The 19,695-nt window shown below is 41.7% G+C and overlaps 2 protein-coding genes across 4 annotated transcripts in view; one reads left to right on the top strand and one right to left on the bottom strand.

Moving 5' to 3' along the window:
* Positions 1-1,713: 1,713 nt before the first annotated feature.
* On the top strand, positions 1,714-9,089 carry LOC140304027 (uncharacterized). Its single transcript, XM_072383046.1, has 11 exons — positions 1,714-1,963; positions 2,081-2,241; positions 2,331-3,216; positions 4,272-4,310; positions 5,460-5,574; positions 5,898-5,958; positions 6,526-6,736; positions 6,853-7,013; positions 7,103-8,299; positions 8,412-8,629; positions 8,728-9,089. Exons 1-11 carry the CDS (start codon positions 1,729-1,731, stop codon positions 8,795-8,797), a joined length of 3,354 nt encoding a protein of 1,117 aa, XP_072239147.1. The 5' UTR covers positions 1,714-1,728; the 3' UTR covers positions 8,798-9,089.
* Positions 9,090-9,159: 70 nt separating this feature from the next.
* Positions 9,160-19,695, bottom strand: part of LOC140303547 (low-density lipoprotein receptor-related protein 1-like) — an 89,752-nt gene continuing 79,216 nt past the window's right edge. Inside the window, exons 66-90 of one of the 3 annotated variants that reach the window (XM_072382333.1) lie at positions 19,281-19,403; positions 19,005-19,130; positions 18,805-18,921; positions 18,031-18,137; positions 17,804-17,936; positions 17,577-17,699; positions 17,362-17,484; positions 17,020-17,157; positions 16,792-16,929; positions 16,551-16,670; positions 14,961-15,229; positions 14,666-14,847; positions 14,449-14,555; positions 14,224-14,343; positions 13,943-14,119; positions 13,707-13,847; positions 13,429-13,602; positions 13,104-13,265; positions 12,796-12,979; positions 12,580-12,687; positions 12,411-12,484; positions 12,217-12,310; positions 12,034-12,072; positions 11,169-11,313; positions 9,160-11,082 (exon numbers count right to left, since the gene is read on the bottom strand). In XM_072382333.1, coding sequence (XP_072238434.1) covers positions 10,942-11,082; positions 11,169-11,313; positions 12,034-12,072; positions 12,217-12,310; positions 12,411-12,484; positions 12,580-12,687; positions 12,796-12,979; positions 13,104-13,265; positions 13,429-13,602; positions 13,707-13,847; positions 13,943-14,119; positions 14,224-14,343; positions 14,449-14,555; positions 14,666-14,847; positions 14,961-15,229; positions 16,551-16,670; positions 16,792-16,929; positions 17,020-17,157; positions 17,362-17,484; positions 17,577-17,699; positions 17,804-17,936; positions 18,031-18,137; positions 18,805-18,921; positions 19,005-19,130; positions 19,281-19,403 — 3,365 coding nt within the window. In that variant the 3' untranslated portion in view covers positions 9,160-10,941. Of the gene's footprint in view, positions 11,083-11,168; positions 11,314-12,033; positions 12,073-12,216; positions 12,311-12,410; positions 12,485-12,579; positions 12,688-12,795; positions 12,980-13,103; positions 13,266-13,428; positions 13,603-13,706; positions 13,848-13,942; positions 14,120-14,223; positions 14,344-14,448; positions 14,556-14,665; positions 14,848-14,960; positions 15,230-16,550; positions 16,671-16,791; positions 16,930-17,019; positions 17,161-17,361; positions 17,485-17,576; positions 17,700-17,803; positions 17,937-18,030; positions 18,138-18,804; positions 18,922-19,004; positions 19,131-19,280; positions 19,404-19,695 lie in introns of all 3 variants that reach the window. The other 2 variants (XM_072382332.1, XM_072382334.1) reach the window with 2 other exon arrangements.

A 19,695-nucleotide genomic window follows, 5' to 3' on the forward strand; every position in this document is an offset into this window, starting at 1 on the left:
AACAATTTTTGCATTTCTGGCCAGCTGCATATTACAGAAACTCAGCCAAGAATGCAAACTGCCTAACGTTGGGTTAAAGTTAAAGACAATTCTATTTGAATTTATACTTATAATGATTGTGCCAGTGACCGTCTTGAGTACAATAAGAACTGCCTCCACAGTTTTTGGTATTCTCACCCAAACTGTCTACAAAGAGTCCAGTTGGAGTTAAAGGTTAAAGGCACTGAGTGACTTTACTGCAAAGCAAACTAATAATTTAACTTTAAAGAAAACAAAAAATCTTTAGAATGAGCAAATTATTGGGGAATTCATATAGCTAATTCATATTGCTTTTTTATGACAACACAAAGGCATTCAATTTGATAGATTAGAAGATGTTATACATTTTAATTCATTTGTGGCCTGTATAAATATAACTACATGCGAGGTGTAACATGGCTTTGACTGGCCATTTACCCAGAAAAACAACAAGCTTCCTAGTTACAGTTTATCTAAACCATCTATTCACATTTCTTGAGCCCACAGTTGCCTTTATGTTTATCTTAACATTTTTAGATGGTAGAAAAGTAAATGTAGGCCTATGCGTTCTAAGTGAGGGGTGACAACTTATTTCATCTGAGAAAAATGTTCTTTCCACCACAGTGTAATACAGAAGGAAATTACACATGAATCCAATTCACAGACCAGATTCCACCTATATTTCCACCAGTTTTCCACCTATATTTAAACGCAGCACCAACATGTGCAGGCAAGTTGAGCGCATGTGTAAATGTGACCTGATGTCAGACACCGCATGGAGTGAAAATGATACGGCATGGGACTTTTCCAGGGGAAAAACTGAAAATTAAACACATTCTATTCTATGCATGTGATATTTTTTTGGACGGGATAAACCGATCACATATAAATTGTGTAGCTTTTGCCTGCTGTGGAAAAACACGACTCCTCTGACATGGCAACAACACTTTCACTTTCATTTCATTCCCAAGAAAGGCTGCGTTTTTAGGTAAGTCGTATGTTCGACACAGCTTGTAAAGTCTCATTTACCTTCCGTTTGTCTGTTCAGATTGTGACAATCCTTTGAGAGGTTTTCAGTTGAAAGGTTTATGACATAAAAAAAGCGAACATGCATTTTTCTTCACAGGGTTGCATTGACCTGTCACAACAGAAAGTTGACGAGAGCAAATCTGCCAGTGTTGTTTAGCGCTGTCTTATAGAGATGACCTAAACCAAATGTAAAAAACAAAAAGCAAACAAAAAAATATTGGGATTGCAACCGAAAGCTGACATGCAAACGTTTGCCGTGTTTTGAAGGAAGAAAATGTTGTTTTAACGTAGTTCAGTTTACATTTTTACGTTGTTGGTGTTGAGTATGCTGTGAATGACACCCAGCAACACCTGCATCATAAACCTGCTTGGATTCAAGGAGCAAAGTCACAGATATCACAGATAACCCTCTGTGTGGGTTATCAAACCACATTATTTTTATTATCAACAGTAATTTGTGAAGTCATTCTTTGTTAATGTATCCATGAACGAATCATGTAAAGAAACACCCGTAAAATGTTGTATAGTGAGGTAGCAGTTTAGAAATAAATCTCTTTAAAAACAAAGTAGGTGTTTATTATATGATAAAGCAGGTTTGGTCATTTTAATTGAATCCTAATGATTTTAGATGCAGGCATTTTCAGTTGGACAGCTCAAGACTTTGTGAAATCTCCCATTGTAATGTACTGTATTACATGTTTTCAGCTTGTGATGACGTCATCGCAGGATAAAGTTCTACTATGTCTCTCATTAAAGTGGTCAGAGGCTGATCCACCAAAGAACCCACTAAAACTAAGAAAGGGTCTAGAGACACCTCTTCAGAGTTGGTTCAACAAACACAAAAAGAAGGTGGACTGCTCAGTGGAACGCACCTTAAGAGATGGGACTGTTGTGGTAAAGGTTTCACCTCCTCCAGGTGCCGTATGATTGTTTGAATTAAGATATCTTTATAACAACTTACATAAATGTTCATTTTACCAGCTTTCTGTAAATGCTGTTGGTTTTTTATTTTGTATTTCACTTCCTTCTAAAGGCCTGGTTGATCTTCAGACACTGAATGGACAAACACTGACCAGGAAAGATGGGGAAACCGTCACCATACTGTCCATTAGTCTGACATTACCAGGGCAGGAGACTGAAATATCAGATGACGTTTCAATGAACCCTCCTCCCTCTGTGCCAGAGTCTCAGACTGTATGTACTGTGAAACAGATCAATGATATTTACAATAATATTGTTTGATTTTTTAATAAATCAATATAAATCCATTTCTTTCCATCCAGAAGAAAATGCAGGTTGAAAAACAGAGTGAGCCAGTTTCTACTGCAGGAAGCACTTCTGTTGAGGAGCATAAAAGGATGTCTGATGATTGTCTTCTCCCAGTGAGTCTTTTCTGGTACGTTCACCAGATCTACAAGGAAGAAATAAAGCGCATAGAGAGAAAACATAAAGTCAGAATTGAGCCAAACGTCACCGTGAAATTTAAAGCTGATCAGGAAGATGGAAACAGGGAAGAAGCGCTCTCTGAGTTCACAGACCTCATCCAAAAGTGTTTTGCTGACAGTCTTTGCTCAGTCATTCCTCTCAAGTTTGTAGATCCAGATCAGTGGAGTGATGCTCTGAGAATTGTCCAGAAAAACGAGAACAAGCTTTTGCTTTCTTTTTCCTCTGAAGAAATCCTTTTGTGGGGACCAAGCCAAAGTCAGCAGGCTTTCAGTGCATCTTTGAATGTGATGCAGAAAACAAGTGCCTCTCTCAATAAATATGAACCAGCACCACAAAACACATCGCCGAAGATAGACATGACCATCAAAGACCCTCTCGTCGATGATGGACTAACCTTAAAGGAGAACATCTGGAAGCTGATGACGACTTCTTTTCCTGAAGAAATAGCAAAGATCAAATCTAAGTTTAATGTGGACTTTAAAGAATCCAGCATCAGTCAAGGCGAAGTCAGTGTCAAAGCTACCTACTTAAGACCTGCAGGAAACGCCTCAATGGAAAGTCATGCTGTGAGAGCTCTTCTGAATCTGTACCAGAAGACTGTTACATCTCCCCTTAGCTTTACCCAACCTTCTGGTGCAACTGGGTCCAGCGGCTCACTGAACAACTTCACCAATTGTTATCAGTCAGAGGAGGCCTCCAGTGGACCTGCAAATGTGCTGAAATGTTTCATAAATTAACCCTTGTATATGTTTCAGTTCCACATTTTTGGGTATCCTGACCCGAACTATCTGAAACGAGTCAAGGAGGAGCTGAAGGCTAAAGGCATTGAGTGACATCGACACCAGTCACACCTTTAGTTCAACATGAACAACTGGAATTCAGATTTTGTTTTTTCTTTTCTAAAATAATGTTTCATGTGATCACTAAGGGTTGCTTTGAGGTTGATTAGATAAAAAATCCCCAGCTGAAGAGTTTATTATTTAGCAAGATCTAAAATCTTCTCATGTGGAGTGATTTCTTTCATGTTAAGTTCTTATTTTTCCTTTTGATTGTTAAATGGTTTAAACTGTAACAAATCATTGCAATCGGCATGTAAACGTCACAGATCATCCACTTTATCGTGTGCTTCATAAATTATTTTCATATACAACAATATCTGTTATTTAGTTTTTTGCCCCCCCCCCCAACTATACAATTCATACAAAAATAAGAAATTAAAATCGCTCCAATGATAGCATCTTTTTCCATCTGATTCTCTTGTTTCCATTTCATTTTGTAGAGAGGTAGTGGCTATTTAGGTAAAGGGTAAGGGACGAAGGCTAAATTAAAAATCTCTCATAGAAAATGTTATTTGTTTTTGACCCGAGGAATCTCTAAAGAACAAAATATAATACTGCAATCACATACAAAAGTAGTCCTTCATTTTTGTACATTTTATACAGTGTTCTCACTTTTTATGGATGTTTGTACTTTACTTTTTCTTTAAAAGGCAAGAGGAGGGGTGTGTTTGGAATAGTATGATCCAGGCTGATGGACAGTCTGTGCCAGCGGGTCCACAAGGGGCTCCTCATCTCCGCGTGACAACAGCTCCTTCTCCTTGATGATGATTTTGCCAGTGATCGTCTTGAGTACAATAAGAACTTTGAAATAATATGCTGGTACAGGGCTCTGCTAACATAGGGAGCTAGAATTAAATCTGGCCATGATAACAGGACTCATTCCCAATATTCTCTCAAACGTGTCACAAATAAACTCTTGTATGTGTTCTGCCTTCACAGTTTTGGGTATCCTGACCCAAACTGTCTACAAAGAGTCCAGTTGGAGTTAAAGATTAAAGACACTGAGGGACTTTACTGCAAAGCAAATTAATAATTTCACATTAAAGAAAACAAAAAATCTTTAGAATGAGCAAATTAGTGGAATTCATATAGCTAATTCATATGGCTGTTTTTTTTAAATTACAGCACAAAGGCTTGTATTCAATTTCATAGATTAGAAGATGTTATACAGTTAAATTCATTTGTGGCCTGTATAAATATAACTACACGCGAGGTGTAACATGGCTTTGACTGGCCATTTACCCAGAAAAACAACAAGCTTCCTAGTTCCAGTTTATCTAAACCATCTATTCACATTTCTTGAGCCCACAGTTGCCTTTATGCTTATCTTAACATTTTTAAATGGTAGAAAAGTAAATGTGGGCCTATGCGTTCTAACTGAGGGGTGACAACTTATTTCATCTGAGAAAAATGTTCTTTCCACCACAGAGTAATACAGAAGGAAATTACACATGATTACAATTCATAGTCCACCTATATATAAACGCAGCACCGGCGAGGCGCTCAGAGTGAAAACTTGAAACTCAGCATGTGCAGGCAAGTTGAGCGCATATGTAAATGTGACCTGATACATGTGCATCAGGTCATGCGGGCACATATTCATCATCTTAAAAACTGTAACATACAGAGCTGCACTCTGTGCCTCTGTCCAATCATAGGCCGCATCCCGGTCACCAGGACGACCTGACATACTCACGATGGGTGGAGTTATCAGTCCTCTCACCTGCACTTTGAATTGCCTTGTGTACGAATTGTGCTCTACAAATAAACTTGCCTTGCCAAAAATGCCAAGGTCACATAAGCTCTAAAACCTACACAGAGAGGAAGATAATGCAGGCCATCGATATTCATTTACAATAAATAAAATAAAAAGCTAATTACAATACAATATGATGAAGGTAAATATGCCCCCAATACATTGGGTTGAAAAATGCACTATGATATTGTGTTTGCATGTTCTGTAATTTAAATCTATGTGATGTCAACCTGACACGAATGACATGGGACATTTTCAGGGGAAAAACAGAAAATTAAACTCATTCTATTTTCGGCGTCGGAAACAGTGTGTTGTTTTCTGGGACGGGATAAACCGAGCACCGAGAAATGGTGCAGCTTTTGCCTGATGAGGAAAACTACTGCGAGGCGGACCAAATGCCAAAGCGACGCCTCCTGTGACACAGCAACAACACTTTCACTTTCATTTCCCTGGAAGAGACGGCGTTTTGGAAGCAACCAGACGAAGGTAAGTCGTATGTTCGTCACAGTTTGTAAAGTCGCACTGACCGTCTCTGTCTGTTCAGATTGGAACAATCCTTACGACACAGCGTCGCTTTCAAAGGTTTTCGGTAAAAAAAAAAAAAAAAGATTTATGACATAAAAATGTGAATCTGGCATTTTTCTTTACAAGTTTGCATTGAGCTGTCGCAACAGAAAGCGGACTGGAGCAGTAATAATCTGCCAGTGTTGTTTAGCATAGTTTTACAGAGACAACCTAAACCAAATGTATATATATAAAAACTGGGATCGCAACAAAGCTGACATGTCAACGTTTGCTGTGTTTTGCAGGAAGAAGATTGTCAAAATGTCTGCCCAGGACACAGACGAACCCATGGAAGTTGACAGCCAAGTATGCAAACTGCCCACAGCCGGATCTTTATTATGTTAAAGACACTTCATAAGGGAGAGCTGATAATAATGACAGTACTCGAATACTACATGTTGCAGTGGCTTTTAGCAAATAGCAATATTGTTTTAACTGCATAGTTCAGTTTACATTCTGGTTTTCCTTTCGTTGTTGGTGTTGAGTATGCTGTGAATGACACCCAGCAACACCTGCATCATAAACCTGCTTAGATTCAAGGAGCAAAGTCACAGATATCACAGATAACCCTCTGTGTGGGTTATCAAACCACATTATTTTTATTATCAACAGTAATTTGTGAAGTCATTCTTTGTTAATGTATCCATGAAGCAATCATAAAGACTTTACATAAATCGTAAAGAAACACCTGTAAAATGTTGTAGAGTGAGGTAGCAGTTTACAAATATATCTCTTTAAAACACTGTAGGTGTTTATTATATGATAAAGCAGGTTTGGACGTTTTAATCGGCATTAAATCCAAAGACATATTCAGTTGGACAGCTCAAGACTTTGTGAAATCTCCCATTGTAATGTACTGTATTATGTTTTCAGCTTGTGATGACGTCATCGCAGGATAAAGTTCTACTATGTCTCTCATTAAAGTGGTCAGAGACTGATCCACCAAAGAACCTACTAAAACTAAGAAAGGGTCTAGAGACACCTCTTCAGAGTTGGTTCAACAAACACAAAAAGAAGGTGGACTGCTCAGTGGAACGCACCTTAAGAGATGGGACTGTTGTGGTAAAGGTTTCACCTCCTCCAGGTGCCGTATGACTGTTTGAATTAAGATATCTTTATAACAACTTACATAAATGTTCATTTTACCAGCTTTTTGTAATGCTGTTGGTTTTTTATTTTGTATTTCACTTCCTTCTAAAGGCCTGGTTGATCTTCAGACACTGAATGGACAAACACTGACCAGGAAAAATGGGGAAACAGTCACCATACTGTCCATTAGTCTGACATTACCAGGGCAGGAGACTGAAATATCAGATGACGTTTCAATGAACCCTCCTCCCTCTGTGCCAGAGTCTCAGACTGTATGTACTGTGAAACAGATCAATGATATTTACAATAATATTGTATGATTTTTTAATAAATCAATATAAATCCATTTCTTTCCATCCAGAAGAAAATGCAGGTTGAAAAACAGAGTGAGCCAGTTTCTACTGCAGGAAGCACTTCTGTTGAGGAGCATAAAAGGATGTCTGATGATTGTCTTCTCCCAGTGAGTCTTTTCTGGTACGTTCACCAGATCTACAAGGAAGAAATAAAGCGCATAGAGAGAAAACATAAAGTCAGAATTGAGCCAAATGTCACCGTGAAATTTAAAGCTGATCAGGAAGATGGAAACAGGGAAGAAGCGGTCTCTGAGTTCACAGACCTCATCCAAAAGTGTTATGCTGACGGTCCTTGCTCAGTCATTCCTCTCAAGTTTGTAGATCCAGATCAGTGGAGTGATGCTCTGAGAATTGTCCAGAAAAACGAGAACAAGCTTTTGCTTTCTTTTTCCTCTGAAGAAGTCATTTTGTGGGGACCAAGCCAAAGTCAGCAGGCTTTCAGTGCATCTTTGAATGCGATGCAGAAAACAAGTGCCTCTCTCAATAAGTATGAACCAGCACCACAAAACACATCGCTGAAGATAGACATGACCATCAAAGACCCTCTCGTCGATGATGGACTAACCTTAAAGGAGAACATCTGGAAGCTGATGACGACTTCTTTTCCTGAAGAAATAGCAAAGATCAAATCTAAGTTTAATGTGGACTTTAAAGAATCCAGCATCAGTCAAGGCGAAGTCAGTGTCAAAGCTACCTACTTAAGACCTGCAGGAAACGCCTCAATGGAAAGTCATGCTGTGAGAGCTCTTCTGAATCTGTACCAGAAGACTGTTACATCTCCCCTTAGCTTTACCCAACCTTCTGGTGCAACTGGGTCCAGCGGCTCACTGAAGAACTTCACCAATGGTTATCAGTCAGAGGAGGCCTCCAGTGGACAGTCATCACAGCGTCACCCTGAAGCACCAGCAGGGGGGGGGGCCGCAGCGGGTTTCACAGAAGAAGAAGACAACTGTCCTATTTGCTTGAGTCCATTTACCGATAAGGAACAACTAAAATGCAAACATGAATTCTGTAGGAAATGCCTGAAAAGTGCTGTGAAACATGGTGGTCCCATTTGTCCTTTATGCAAAGATGTCTTTGGTTTGATCGAGGGAAATCAGCCAAAAGGAACAATGTCACACACTAAATCTCCATCATCCCTCCCAGGATACCCCAGCTGTGGCCACATAGTAATCTCGTACAGTATTCATGGTGGAATACAGACGGTAACTTCTTCTTTTTTTTCCTTTTTTAAACGCATGAACAGTCTATAGATACATTTACAGTTAACTTTAACATGGTTGTCAGTTAATTCATGTCGTTCTGTCTCTCCTGCAGAAAGAGCATCCCAATCCTGGGCAGTCCTACTATGGTATAGGAAGATCAGCATATCTTCCGGACAACAAAGAGGGCAATGAAGTGCTGCAACTGTTGAGCAAAGCATTTGACCAGAGGTTGATTTTCACTGTTGGAACATCCAGAACGACCGGGGCAGATAATCAAGTTACCTGGAATGACATCCATCACAAGACATCCATCACAGGAGGACCACAGAAGTACAATATGCTGATTCATATGTAGTTTTTTTCTTTTCCTCAGTGTTACATGTGCTGAAATATTTCACATATATTTTGTATACGTTTCTCTTCCACAGTTTTGGGTATCCTGACCCGAACTATCTGAAACGAGTCAAGGAGGAGCTGAAGGCTAAAGGCATTGAGTGACATCGACACCAGTCACACCTTTAATTCAACATGAACAACTGGAATTCAGATTTTGTTTTTTCTTTTCGAAAATAATGTTTCATGTGATCATTAATGGTTGCTTTGAGGTTGATTAGATAAAAAATCCCCAGCTGAAGAGTTTATTATTTAGCAAGATCTAAGGTCATGTTAAGTTCTTATTTTTCCTTTTGATTGTTAAATGGTTTAAACTGTAACAAATCATTGCAATCTGTATGTAAATGTCACAGATCATCCACTTTATCGTGTGCTTAATAAATGATTTAATTACCCAGCACTGACATGTGACATTATTCTTTTCTTTATAAGGGAAGATTGGAAGCAAAGCACAACACACTGGTTTGTTTTCTGTACAATTTTTTAAATTTTATTTATAACAATATCAGTTATTTAGTTTGTAAAGTACTCCAGCAAAAAAATTAAACGTAATTCTCTTTCCAGAAGAAAGTCTGAGCCTCCATGCATCATGTACTATAAAAAGCTATGTCATTTTTCATTAAAAAAAAAGAAAAAAAAAGATGAATTAAGCAAAACAAACAAAAGAAAATCTGAAAAAGCGCGGCTGATTCTGCAAAAACAATCCTTAGGTAAAATGATTGTACTTCTCTCTCAAAGACGAAACATATACGACAGCATAAAAAATAAACCACTTGATGGGTAAGTAAAGTAAAAACTTGTTATTGTAGTTACGTAGACTTGTGTTACTTTTCACATGCATTAAGATATGGCTGACACATTTCTGACAGAAGCAGCATTTTGGGACAGAGGCTGAGCGTAAAAGACGTGTCAGAGCAACCCGGAATGATAGCATTAGCAGCAGCAGGGCACAGAGGAAAAAAATGAGAGATCAAAAAGGGCCCAAGAAGAACCAAGAACTGCGGAGTACAGAATGAACATAATGCACTTCAGACTGAGTCATTACAAAACTGTGAACGTACAGACTTTGATTTTCTAAAGGCAGAAAGATAAATCTATTCACAAGGCCAGGTGGACATAAACAGATCCTTACAAAAAGCTAAACTGAAGAAGTAAGAGACGAACAGCAGGCCCGGCAAAATCCTCTCCTTCCTCGTGTTTTACCATAACCACAGCCTCCCTTTCCCCCTGGAGGAAGACACTGGCAACCAATAACTAAATAGTGCAGAAATGACACTATCGTTAAAGTCTTGTATCTGCTACGGCTGTTCCGCTATCTGCCAGCCGTGGCCATCCAAACTTTACATTTCTAATCTCCACCCGTGGAATGTTCAACCCATAAACCAACTTCCTCATTTTTCCAACCGCAGAATCACAGGCCGGTACGCTCTCTGTCCTCTCACATCAGCAACACCTACACTGTGTGATAAAAACAGAAATACCCTCTTTACATCTTACGATAAAAAGCCTACAGTACACACTTAGCCATAAAATGTGATATTCTGTGCAAGGAAGACAACACAATCATTTCATGAACATTGTTCTCTGAGAAAAAGAAAAAAAAAAAAAAATAATCGTGTGGAAAATACTGTGGTCGCCATCTGGCGCTGACGTTTTACATGTGCTATACACAAACGGTGCTATCACAAAGTCTGCCTCACACAATCGTGCTGAGAAACCCAGCGGGACGACACATGTACCGATTTAGAAAAACTTTGAGTTTTTTGCCTTTTCCCGCTCAAAGTTCAACACAAACAACAAACAGTTGGCACTGATGAAATGGAACAATGTCTTTTTTTTTTTTTTTTTTTTTTTTTTTTTTTTTTCCCCCCCGTCTATACAATTCATACAAAAATAAAAAATTAAAATCGCTCCAATGATAGCATCTTTTTCCATCTGATTCTCTTGTTTCCATTTCATTTTGTACAGAGGTAGTGGCTATTTAGGTAAAGGGTAAGGGACGAAGGCTAAATTAAAAATCTCTCATAGAAAATGTTATTCGTTTTTGACCCGAGGAATCTCTAAAGAACAAAATATAATACTGCAATCACATACAAAAGTAGTCCTTCATTTTTGTACATTTTATACAGTGTTCACACTTTTTAGCAATTCTCTCTCACACTTTTTATTGATTTTTGTACTTTACTTTTTCTTTAAAAGGCAAGAGGAGGGGTGTGTTTGGAATAGTATGATCCAGGCTGATGGACAGTCTATGCCAGCGGGTCCACAAGGGGCTCCTCATCTCCGCGTGACAACAGCTCCTTCTTCTCGTCCGTGCTGGCCAGAGAGTTGCGACTGTTGTGAGCTCCCATGTACAGAGTGGCATACACTGGGTTTGTGAAGTTGGTGGGCTGAACAGAGTCAAGTCATCAGTTAGATAATGTGTTGGAGGCTGTTCCAAAGTAAGTCAGTACATGGTTGGATTTTTTTTCTTTACCTTGTCCGGGTCCAGCGTGAAGTCTGCGTCCAGCAGCTCCCCGGCGTCATCGTCAGGCTCGCCCTCGTAGATCTTGTAGGCAGGGTTTCCAATCTCAACATTCATGGCCCCGTTGGTCATCCTTTGGTGCTGGAAGCCCTTGGCCCTACACAAAGACATTTATTGGCACAGTCATGTCTTTGTTTCTAATTCGATAACATAGGTGCCGGAACAGTGCAAGCAGGGACGCAGCCACATTACGAAACGAGGGAAGAGGCTTTGCATGACTCTCGTCACCATCCAGGCTAAGCCACAACACAGGCATTAACACAATCCCAGCATTCATGTAGCCCAGGTCCAGACCCAGTGAGTCTGGACACAGGATTGGAAGAGTATGGACTTTGAATAAATCCATAACTGGTCCCCTAAAATTTAGTGGAAATGCAGAAACCACAGTATTTAAGTAAATGCTGGATTTTTCAAGTTGCATTTCCCAATCTGAGCTCGGAAGAATGCTGAAGGACTCTCCATCCCTCACTATGAGAGAGACGTCATCACAGTACAGATCAAAGCACAGTACAATATGGCACAATATGATGGAAAACAATATGAGAGATCTAGAGAACTGCCTAAAACAAAGACAGATCTATTCAATGTTTACTTTCAATAGATCTGCCCTGGAGCTGCTCTGAAGAGGGAAACTGATACTGTAGGGGTGGGACGCCTCCCAGCTCCCATGAATATCAATAAAAAATGAAACCACACAGACCACAGGACCAAACACTGCACAGCAACCAAGACTTATGGTTCAGGGAAAGAGAGAGCACCACAGGGCAGAACTGAGAGAAGGTATGAAGGAAAAATGTGTAACCCTGGTAACCATTACCGCAAGCGTCTGGAGCCGGTTTTTCTGGGCCGGCTAGACCTGAGGAGCACAAGAGATGCCATTACAGAGAGGAGAGTACAAGTGAAGATCGAAGGAAGAAAAAGAAAAGAAAAGAAAAAGAAAGAGGGATGAAAAACAGGCCTCCACTGTCTTGTGTTTTCAGGTCTTCAGATTGTAACTCACCCTCTCATTCTTCTCCTGTACCACAACAATGCCCCTGCAGCCAGGAGAACCAGCAGCAGCAGGATCAAAACCGTGACCACAATGGAGGCCGTGCCTGCACACAGACAGAAAAGCATACAGTTTCTCTCAGTCAGCCACATCAAATGAAATTTTGTTAAAAAAAAAATGAATGTCACTGAGGAAAAACAACTTACGTCCACCTGAACCTGAGCCATCACTACTGCTGGCTATGGACTCACAGCGATGCCCTGCCCAGCCCGGCGTACATCTACAAACACACACACAGGAGGAGAGAACAGTGAGATATTCATGTACACAATGCAATGTCACAGTGGCGATAATGAGACCTCCGTCTTCCCTCACCTGCACTCCGGAAGGCGAGTAATGGGATTTATAGAGCACTGACCATTTGCACAGTACTCATTTGTATCACACGTGTAACAGCTGGGCTGGATCCTGCCATTTGTGCAGCTGGGAAACAGAAGAAAATGGGAGTAGCGATGAGATTTACCAACCTTGCATATATAAGCTTGTTTGGTCACGATGTGAGGTACATTCTGCGTCCATAAGCGCTCTTACCGACACATGAATTCCCCTGTAGATGAGAAGCCGTTGCTGGGGATACATTCGCCATCACGACAGTAGTGACACCTGTCAATCTCACACATGGCGCCGATGTACTGGGGCAGACAGCGGCAAAACTTGGAGCCATTTTCCCTCTGCAGACATGTACCTTTGTTCAGGCAGTGGCCCTCACAGCTTCCTGCTCACACACACACAGACACGCACAAAATGTAAGTGCACTGCTTATTAGCCACACCAGTCTGTCACAGAACTTCTGAGTGAAATTTAAACTTCAATGTCAGACAGACAGTTGGGACACTCACGATACTGGCACTGGTCGCCAAGGAAGTCTGAGGGGCAGCGGCAGGTTGGCTGGTTTCCGGGACTGACGGTACAATTGCCTCCATTCTTGCAGTAATCCTTGCAAGTGTGCAGGTTGCAATTCGGCCCTGTAAAGCCTGTGAGGCATCGACACGTTGGAGAGCCTGTGGGTGGACAGATATAAGAAGGCATATGGAAGGAGAGAAGAGTGAATGGAAGGGATGATGAGGGAGACAGTGTGTGACATACTAACAGGCCAACAGAAACTTGCAAGAGGCCAATAAGTCCATATCTTAAACCAAATTTTCATCTTGTCCATACGCTTACCTGTAGGGGAAGGCGTGCACGTGCCTCCATTCTTGCAATAGTCTCTGCACTGATCAATCTCACATCGATCACCTGCGTAATTAGGCTGGCAGCGACATTTGGGTTGCTTGTGGGCATTCAGGAAACAGCTGCCACCGTTCAAACACTGGACCAAGCAGGGACCACTGGGAGGGGCTGTAGGTAACAAAGTGTCTCGGTTCAAAGAACGATTTTAAATGCCTGTTTGTGCATGTTCTGGATGAGGGATTGTGCACCCCTGTGTCTGTATTCCCACTCACAGATAGGAGACAGCGTGGGAGTAGGCAGCTCCACACATGTGCCGTTGTCCAGGGTGCGTCCATTGGGACAGGTGCAGACTGGTCCGCTGGGGCTTAGCAGGCATAACCATTCACATTTCTTCCTGTCACAGGGATTAGTGACTGGCAGAAAGACAGAGAGACAACCAGGATTGAAAATGCGGAAACATGACTCTCTCATTTAGCTTGTGATGCTGGGATATTTTGTCTTTACGAACCTTCAGGTTGTTTGTTACGGTGGTGCAAAACTATGTCTGTGGCATGGTTCATTCCAGTCGTCAAATTCTCAATGGGGCCTTTGCCGAACTTATTCACTCGGAAGACGTAGTTGTTGATGTAGGTGACGCCATAAATGTAATCCTCAAAGATATCAATGCTGAATGGGTGATGGAGATCTGTGTAGAAACAAAGGCCCATAAAATGGCAGCTGAGTCCCGACTTATAAAACCTGATCAACGGCATGGATCACATCATTACTGCAAAAAATGTGCCACTCAACTGCTTTTAATGCCGTTTACAGCCACGACTGAATCACTGCCATTCAGCCTCACGCTGCAAATCAAGGAGAGTTTTGCGTCAGCCCAGTACAGACGCTCGTTGAAGTAGTCCACTGCCAGACCTACACAAACAGAGCAGGATTAGGAAATGATTAAAAGAGGGAACAGTCACATTCTCGCAGATATGCTCGCAGATTATCAGAGAGAAGTGTATGTGGTTGTTTTACCAGTTGGCCACTGGATGTTTTCTTCAACCAGGGTCTCTCTCATGGTTCCGTCCATAGCAGCAGTTTCAATCTTGGGGTGGTTGCCCCAGTCTGCCCAGTACATTTTCCTATAGAACGAGGAGTGAAAGCTTCATTTATCACTGCCGTTAGCTCTGTTAAATCTCAGTTTGCATTCTTATAGCCGTTTTTTCCCCCCATTTCACAGTCTCCCACTCACCCTCTCTGGGGGTCAACTACAATGGCGTGTGGCTCATCAATCATGCCGGAAATCAGGGTTTTGCGGTGGTGTGCACCACTTATCTGGGCCACCTCGATGACATCTCTACCGGAGTCAGTCCAGTACAAGTTCCCTGCCACCCAGTCCACAGCGATGCCCCGAGGCATCTTCAGATCTGGAATCTAAACCGGAAAGAAATGATCAAACACAATCTCTACTTTTCTTGTTATATTCTACCACATGAATGCATGCACGCAAAAACAAATATATGAAGCAAACAAATACATACACTTACCTCAAGGTTGCTGGCTCTGGATTCGCTTTGGCGTCTGTTACGGTTGCTGTTTTGGGAGGAAGAGGAGGAGGAAGGCAAATCGTAGGCAGAGATGCGCCCTGTGTGCCAGTTTGTCCAGTAGATACGATTTGTCTTCACGTGTAGGTCCATGGCATCAATGCGCACGTTGGCATCACCATGGAAGATCTGCTCATAGCGCCAGTTTGGCATGGAAGGGTCCAAGCTACGGATCTCATTGTCATCAGCGATGTACAACACTTGTCCCTGAGCTGGAGAAGCACAGGAAATAATGTCAGAGACGAAGAATGAAGCATTAGCATTATAGTGAAGCGCGCACACAGTGTACAAATATAGGCTGCATTTACATGCACACAGTCCTGAGGTCTGTTCTATGAAGCAGGTTCTGCATATCCGGGGTATGTTGTGATCATCTCGCTTAACTAATCCTAACAATAGAAATCTCACTAATGACACTGGTTATCAACTCAGTAACATAACGTGGGTTTCCTTGCTCTGGATATCTAAAAAAGGTGGAACCGGCAGCAAATAACCAATCCCAGCTGCATATTTCAGCAGTCGCACACCTCCTGCAGTATAGCTGACCTAAAAAGAAAGAGAATATAGGCCACACAAATCTGTAATTCAATGAGTTTATAAATGTCACTGCCACCTCATACACGCACAAGTAGATCTGACTATTCACAGCTGTTAATCAAATGAATGTGCTGCAGTTGTATTCTTAAGGCGTGTTTTGTTCTGTCAGATGTTCTTAGCAATGAAAAACTTATTGTAAACATCTAGGTTCATTTTCTGTCATTAGGGCTCTTAAATGCATGGATTTAAATGAGTCTTTTAAACATTTTATAAGATGGATGTGAATATGAATGTATAGACATCATATGGTTGTGTTTAGAAGCACTAAATGGTCAATAAGACTAAAAAAGTGCTATATAAAATGCAGTATTTTTGCATTCAGTCTAATTTGGTGAGTTTGATACGCTGAACACGTACACGCAGCATGAGTTCGATGATTATTTTAATAGGTAAAAGGATTTAACATTAGTTTAAAATCCTAAAAGTCAGCAGGAAGAAGCTTTAGAGTAATTATTCCGTTTTTTTCTGCTGCGATATCTCTCATAAGGGTGCTTCTCAGTGAAAATCAAATTACTCTCCCACTGTCCATGCACCGATCATTCATCATCCTTACATTTTAAAAAGAGAGTGCATTTCTCTGGAGGCTGTGTTTTTACATGTGTTGATTTATCACATCAACGGAACCTACTCCAGAACAGGTTAGGTTTCCAGCACAAGTTGCCATGGTGATACAAACCAGCTTTGTGGCGCTGAAAATCAAAAGTTAAGCCTGAATTAACCTCACGAACCTCACTAGTTTTGTAGTTACGTGCTGCTGTGTGGCTGCTCAGTTTGCATTCTGCTTTAACCAACATGTATCGTTAAATCTTGCATACTGATCAATAAATATTGAGCGTTAATGATGAAAGCTTGCATAAAACTCAAAACATCTACACTATTATGAATGTAGACACAGCCACTGATAAATGTAAGCTTGAAAAGTTAATAAATACTCACCATCAGCCTTGCAGGTGTTATTTATTCTGCTGAAATACTTGTGGCAACTGCACTTGTAGGAACCTTTAGTGTTGTTGCAGATGTGGGAGCACACTCCAAACTGCTTACACTCGTTCTTATCTGCGAAACACCCCAAGGCCACATGATACATGTTACACGCAGTTTCCCCATCTTGAAGCGACTTGTAGCCACAAGATAAAGGGCCGAGAGGAAAACTAAGCCATTTTGAGGAGGACCGCACCTTCACATCTGTTTCTTCCATTTGACTGGAAGCCTGGTTTGCAGGAGCAGAAGGAGTCGGTGCCATTCACCACACAGTGAGCTTCATCTCCATCCCCACACACCGTCCTGTTGCTGTGGCAGTCGTTCAAAACTGTGTCTGAAAGTAATGACACAGGACACTTGCAGTCACGACAACGCACGACGGCCTTCGACATTATGATAAATATAGCAGCGTGGCGCCACAGACCTTTCTTATTGCAGTTGATTTCATCAGAGCCGTAGTCCTCGCAGTCGTTGAAGTAGTTGCAGCGAAGAACAGAGCTGATGCAACGACCACTGGAGCATTGGAACTCGTCCTTTTGGCATACTGGTGTGGAGGGAGTGGCTGCTGGAAAAGATCCAAGGGTCACGGAGTGGTTATTATGCTGCTTATGACGGAAACAAGTGCTTCTAAACACTAATGAATGTGATTTACATACAAGTGCAATTAAAGCAAAAACATGTACTTGTGTTGTTGGTGCAACTTACTGCGGCTCTCTGTCACTTCTTTGAAAAATGTCACTAATTGAACAAGAGTATTCAAACTCACGGCAGTTGAGCTCATCGCTGTTGTCCCCGCAGTTGTTTATACCATCACAGCGTTTTAATACTGGCAGACACACTCGGTCGTTATGACAGCGGAACTGCCTTGTGGGTGGACACTGGAATTTAACTAAAGGACCAAAAGAGAGGAGGATTAAGGAAGGAAAAGGAGTCTGTGCGAGCAGGATGTTTATTGAACATGTGAAATACAGGGATTCTCACCACATTCCTCTGGGTTCTCATCAGAGTTGTCTCCACAGTCGTCCTCACCGTCACACTTCCAGCCGAGGGGTTTACAAAGAGTGTTGTTACACTGGAATTCGTCTAGGGGGCAGTGTCTACCCACTGAAACATCCCAATGTATAGAGATGCAGTACATTAACAGTTGTAAGTGATGGTACTTTAAGTTATAGTTAAAAAATTAAACTTATATTACTGTATTTGCTCACCACCACTGTCACATTTCTCCTCATCACTGCCGTCCATGCAGTCTGGATCTGCATCACAGCGCCAGCGAATGGGAATGCAATGGCCATTTTTGCACTGAAACTGATCACTGTCACACTTCACATCACAGCCATTCTGAACCAAAACACAGCATGCCTTTCATTAGCACCCCAGGTATGTCAGATTTCGAAGGCCAAAGCTGATCGGGAGGGAAACGGTTGAGTGATACCTCATCTGAGCCATCAGCACAGTCGTGGTCCCCATCACACTTCCAGCGCCCGGCAATGCAACGGCCGTTTGAGCAAGCAAACTCGCTCTCCGAACACTTTCGAGGCACTGAGAACAGAAAGAAGAAGGCTTAGAAGGGTGGGAGAAGAGTTTAAAAAAATAACAAAGTTGAGGGAAGGAGCGAGGAGAGGCATAAAGAAAGGAAAATAGAGTAGAAAAGGAGGGAGTAGAGCAGACTGAAAAATGAACTCAAGGTGCTCTGTTGAGAGCCAGGCGCACACGAATAAAAGAAAGCTGACAATTCATATCACAGGGATGTTCTGAATGGGCACAGAGGTGGGGATGGTACATTGTGTGTAGTAGAGGAGCTACAAGAGCTGGCAGGATTGAAAAAGGACAAGGCTTGCAGAACAAATAACAAGCTGGGGGAACAACAAGACTGGGTAGTTGGGTTTGTGATTGATCTGAAATTGTGACAACACCTACCTCTGGCTCACAGCAACTGGTCAGTGTGAATGCAAAACAGACATGAGATGATGTGAGATGTGCAAATGGCCACAGAACTAAATAACTAAAAAGAAATCAAATTTCGACCACGTGAGCAGTTGAGTAAGTATAACAGACACACAGTGAGAGGTGATACATTGCTTACCACTAACACCTGTGGCTTTTCAACTCTCTGCTAATCAGAAATGACTGTTTTTCATACCGACATGAGCTGTGCTTGTATGATCAGGCAGGTGGGGAAAAGAAACAAAAAACTGAGGGAACCTACCGCACTTGTCCTCGTCAGAGTTGTCCCCACAGTCATTGTCGTAGTCACACTGCCAGCGGCCAGGCACGCAGCGGTTGTTTTTACAACGGAACTGGTACGGCTCACATGTTCGCTCATCTGTGTATAAACCGATAAGTTCAGGCATCGCCCTGTTACCCGAGTCCTCTTCTTTCATCTCAACTCTTCAAAACTATGCTTACCACACTCCTCCTTGGGTTCGTCTGAGGCGTCGCCGCAGTCTGCCTCACCGTCACACTTCCAGAGTGCCGGGATGCAGCGGCCCGAGTCTTTACAGCGGAACTCATCCACACCGCATGTCATTTGAGCTGCAAAAGGGAGGATTGAACGGAGCAGACATGAGAGCGCAGGCCTATTGACGTTCAAGACTGTCATTTCTGTCAATATAACTGATCAAATTCCACTACGGTCTTTCTTCATAAACAGAGATGTAATTGGCAGTAATATTAAAGTCTTACTGCAGTTGGCTGGCTCGTCGGATCCGTCCACACAGTCATTGTCCCTGTCGCACACCCACACCCGTGGGATACAGCGCTTACTAATGGCACACTGGAACTGGTTGGGGGCACATGTAACTTCAGCTGCAACAGAGACACACAGTTTAGACCATTTACTCCATACCAACAAATAAAAAACTGTTTTTGGCACCTTAGAAAGAGTACAATGCTTCAGTTTTCCTGCTGGTTACGTGCAAAAGTGTTATGTTCATAAAATAGCTCACTGTCATTTTGCTATTCTGACAGCTTTTTAGTTGATTGTGTTAAAAGGTAATTTCTGACCTTGGGGCAAAACAATTAAGCCATTAATGTAATCTTTCTCTGTGGAGAGTGAATGTGCTCAGGAAATGTCATGGTAATTACATTACGCAACATG

The sequence above is a fragment of the Leuresthes tenuis genome, unplaced genomic scaffold (assembly GCF_036924035.1).
Source record: "Leuresthes tenuis unplaced genomic scaffold, fLeuTen1.0.hap1 SCAF_3, whole genome shotgun sequence".
Taxonomy (NCBI): domain Eukaryota; kingdom Metazoa; phylum Chordata; class Actinopteri; order Atheriniformes; family Atherinopsidae; genus Leuresthes; species Leuresthes tenuis.

Excerpts from the sequence above, each read along its gene's own strand:
- LOC140304027 (XM_072383046.1), top strand. The coding sequence starts at position 1,729 with ATGTACTGTATTACATGTTTTCAGCTTGTGATGACGTCATCGCAGGAT. Across the intron at positions 3,217-4,271 it reads ACCTGCAAATGTGCTGAAAT|TTTTGGGTATCCTGACCCAA; the intron begins GTTTCATAAATT and ends CTGCCTTCACAG. Across the intron at positions 8,300-8,411 it reads TTCATGGTGGAATACAGACG|AAAGAGCATCCCAATCCTGG; the intron begins GTAACTTCTTCT and ends TCTCTCCTGCAG.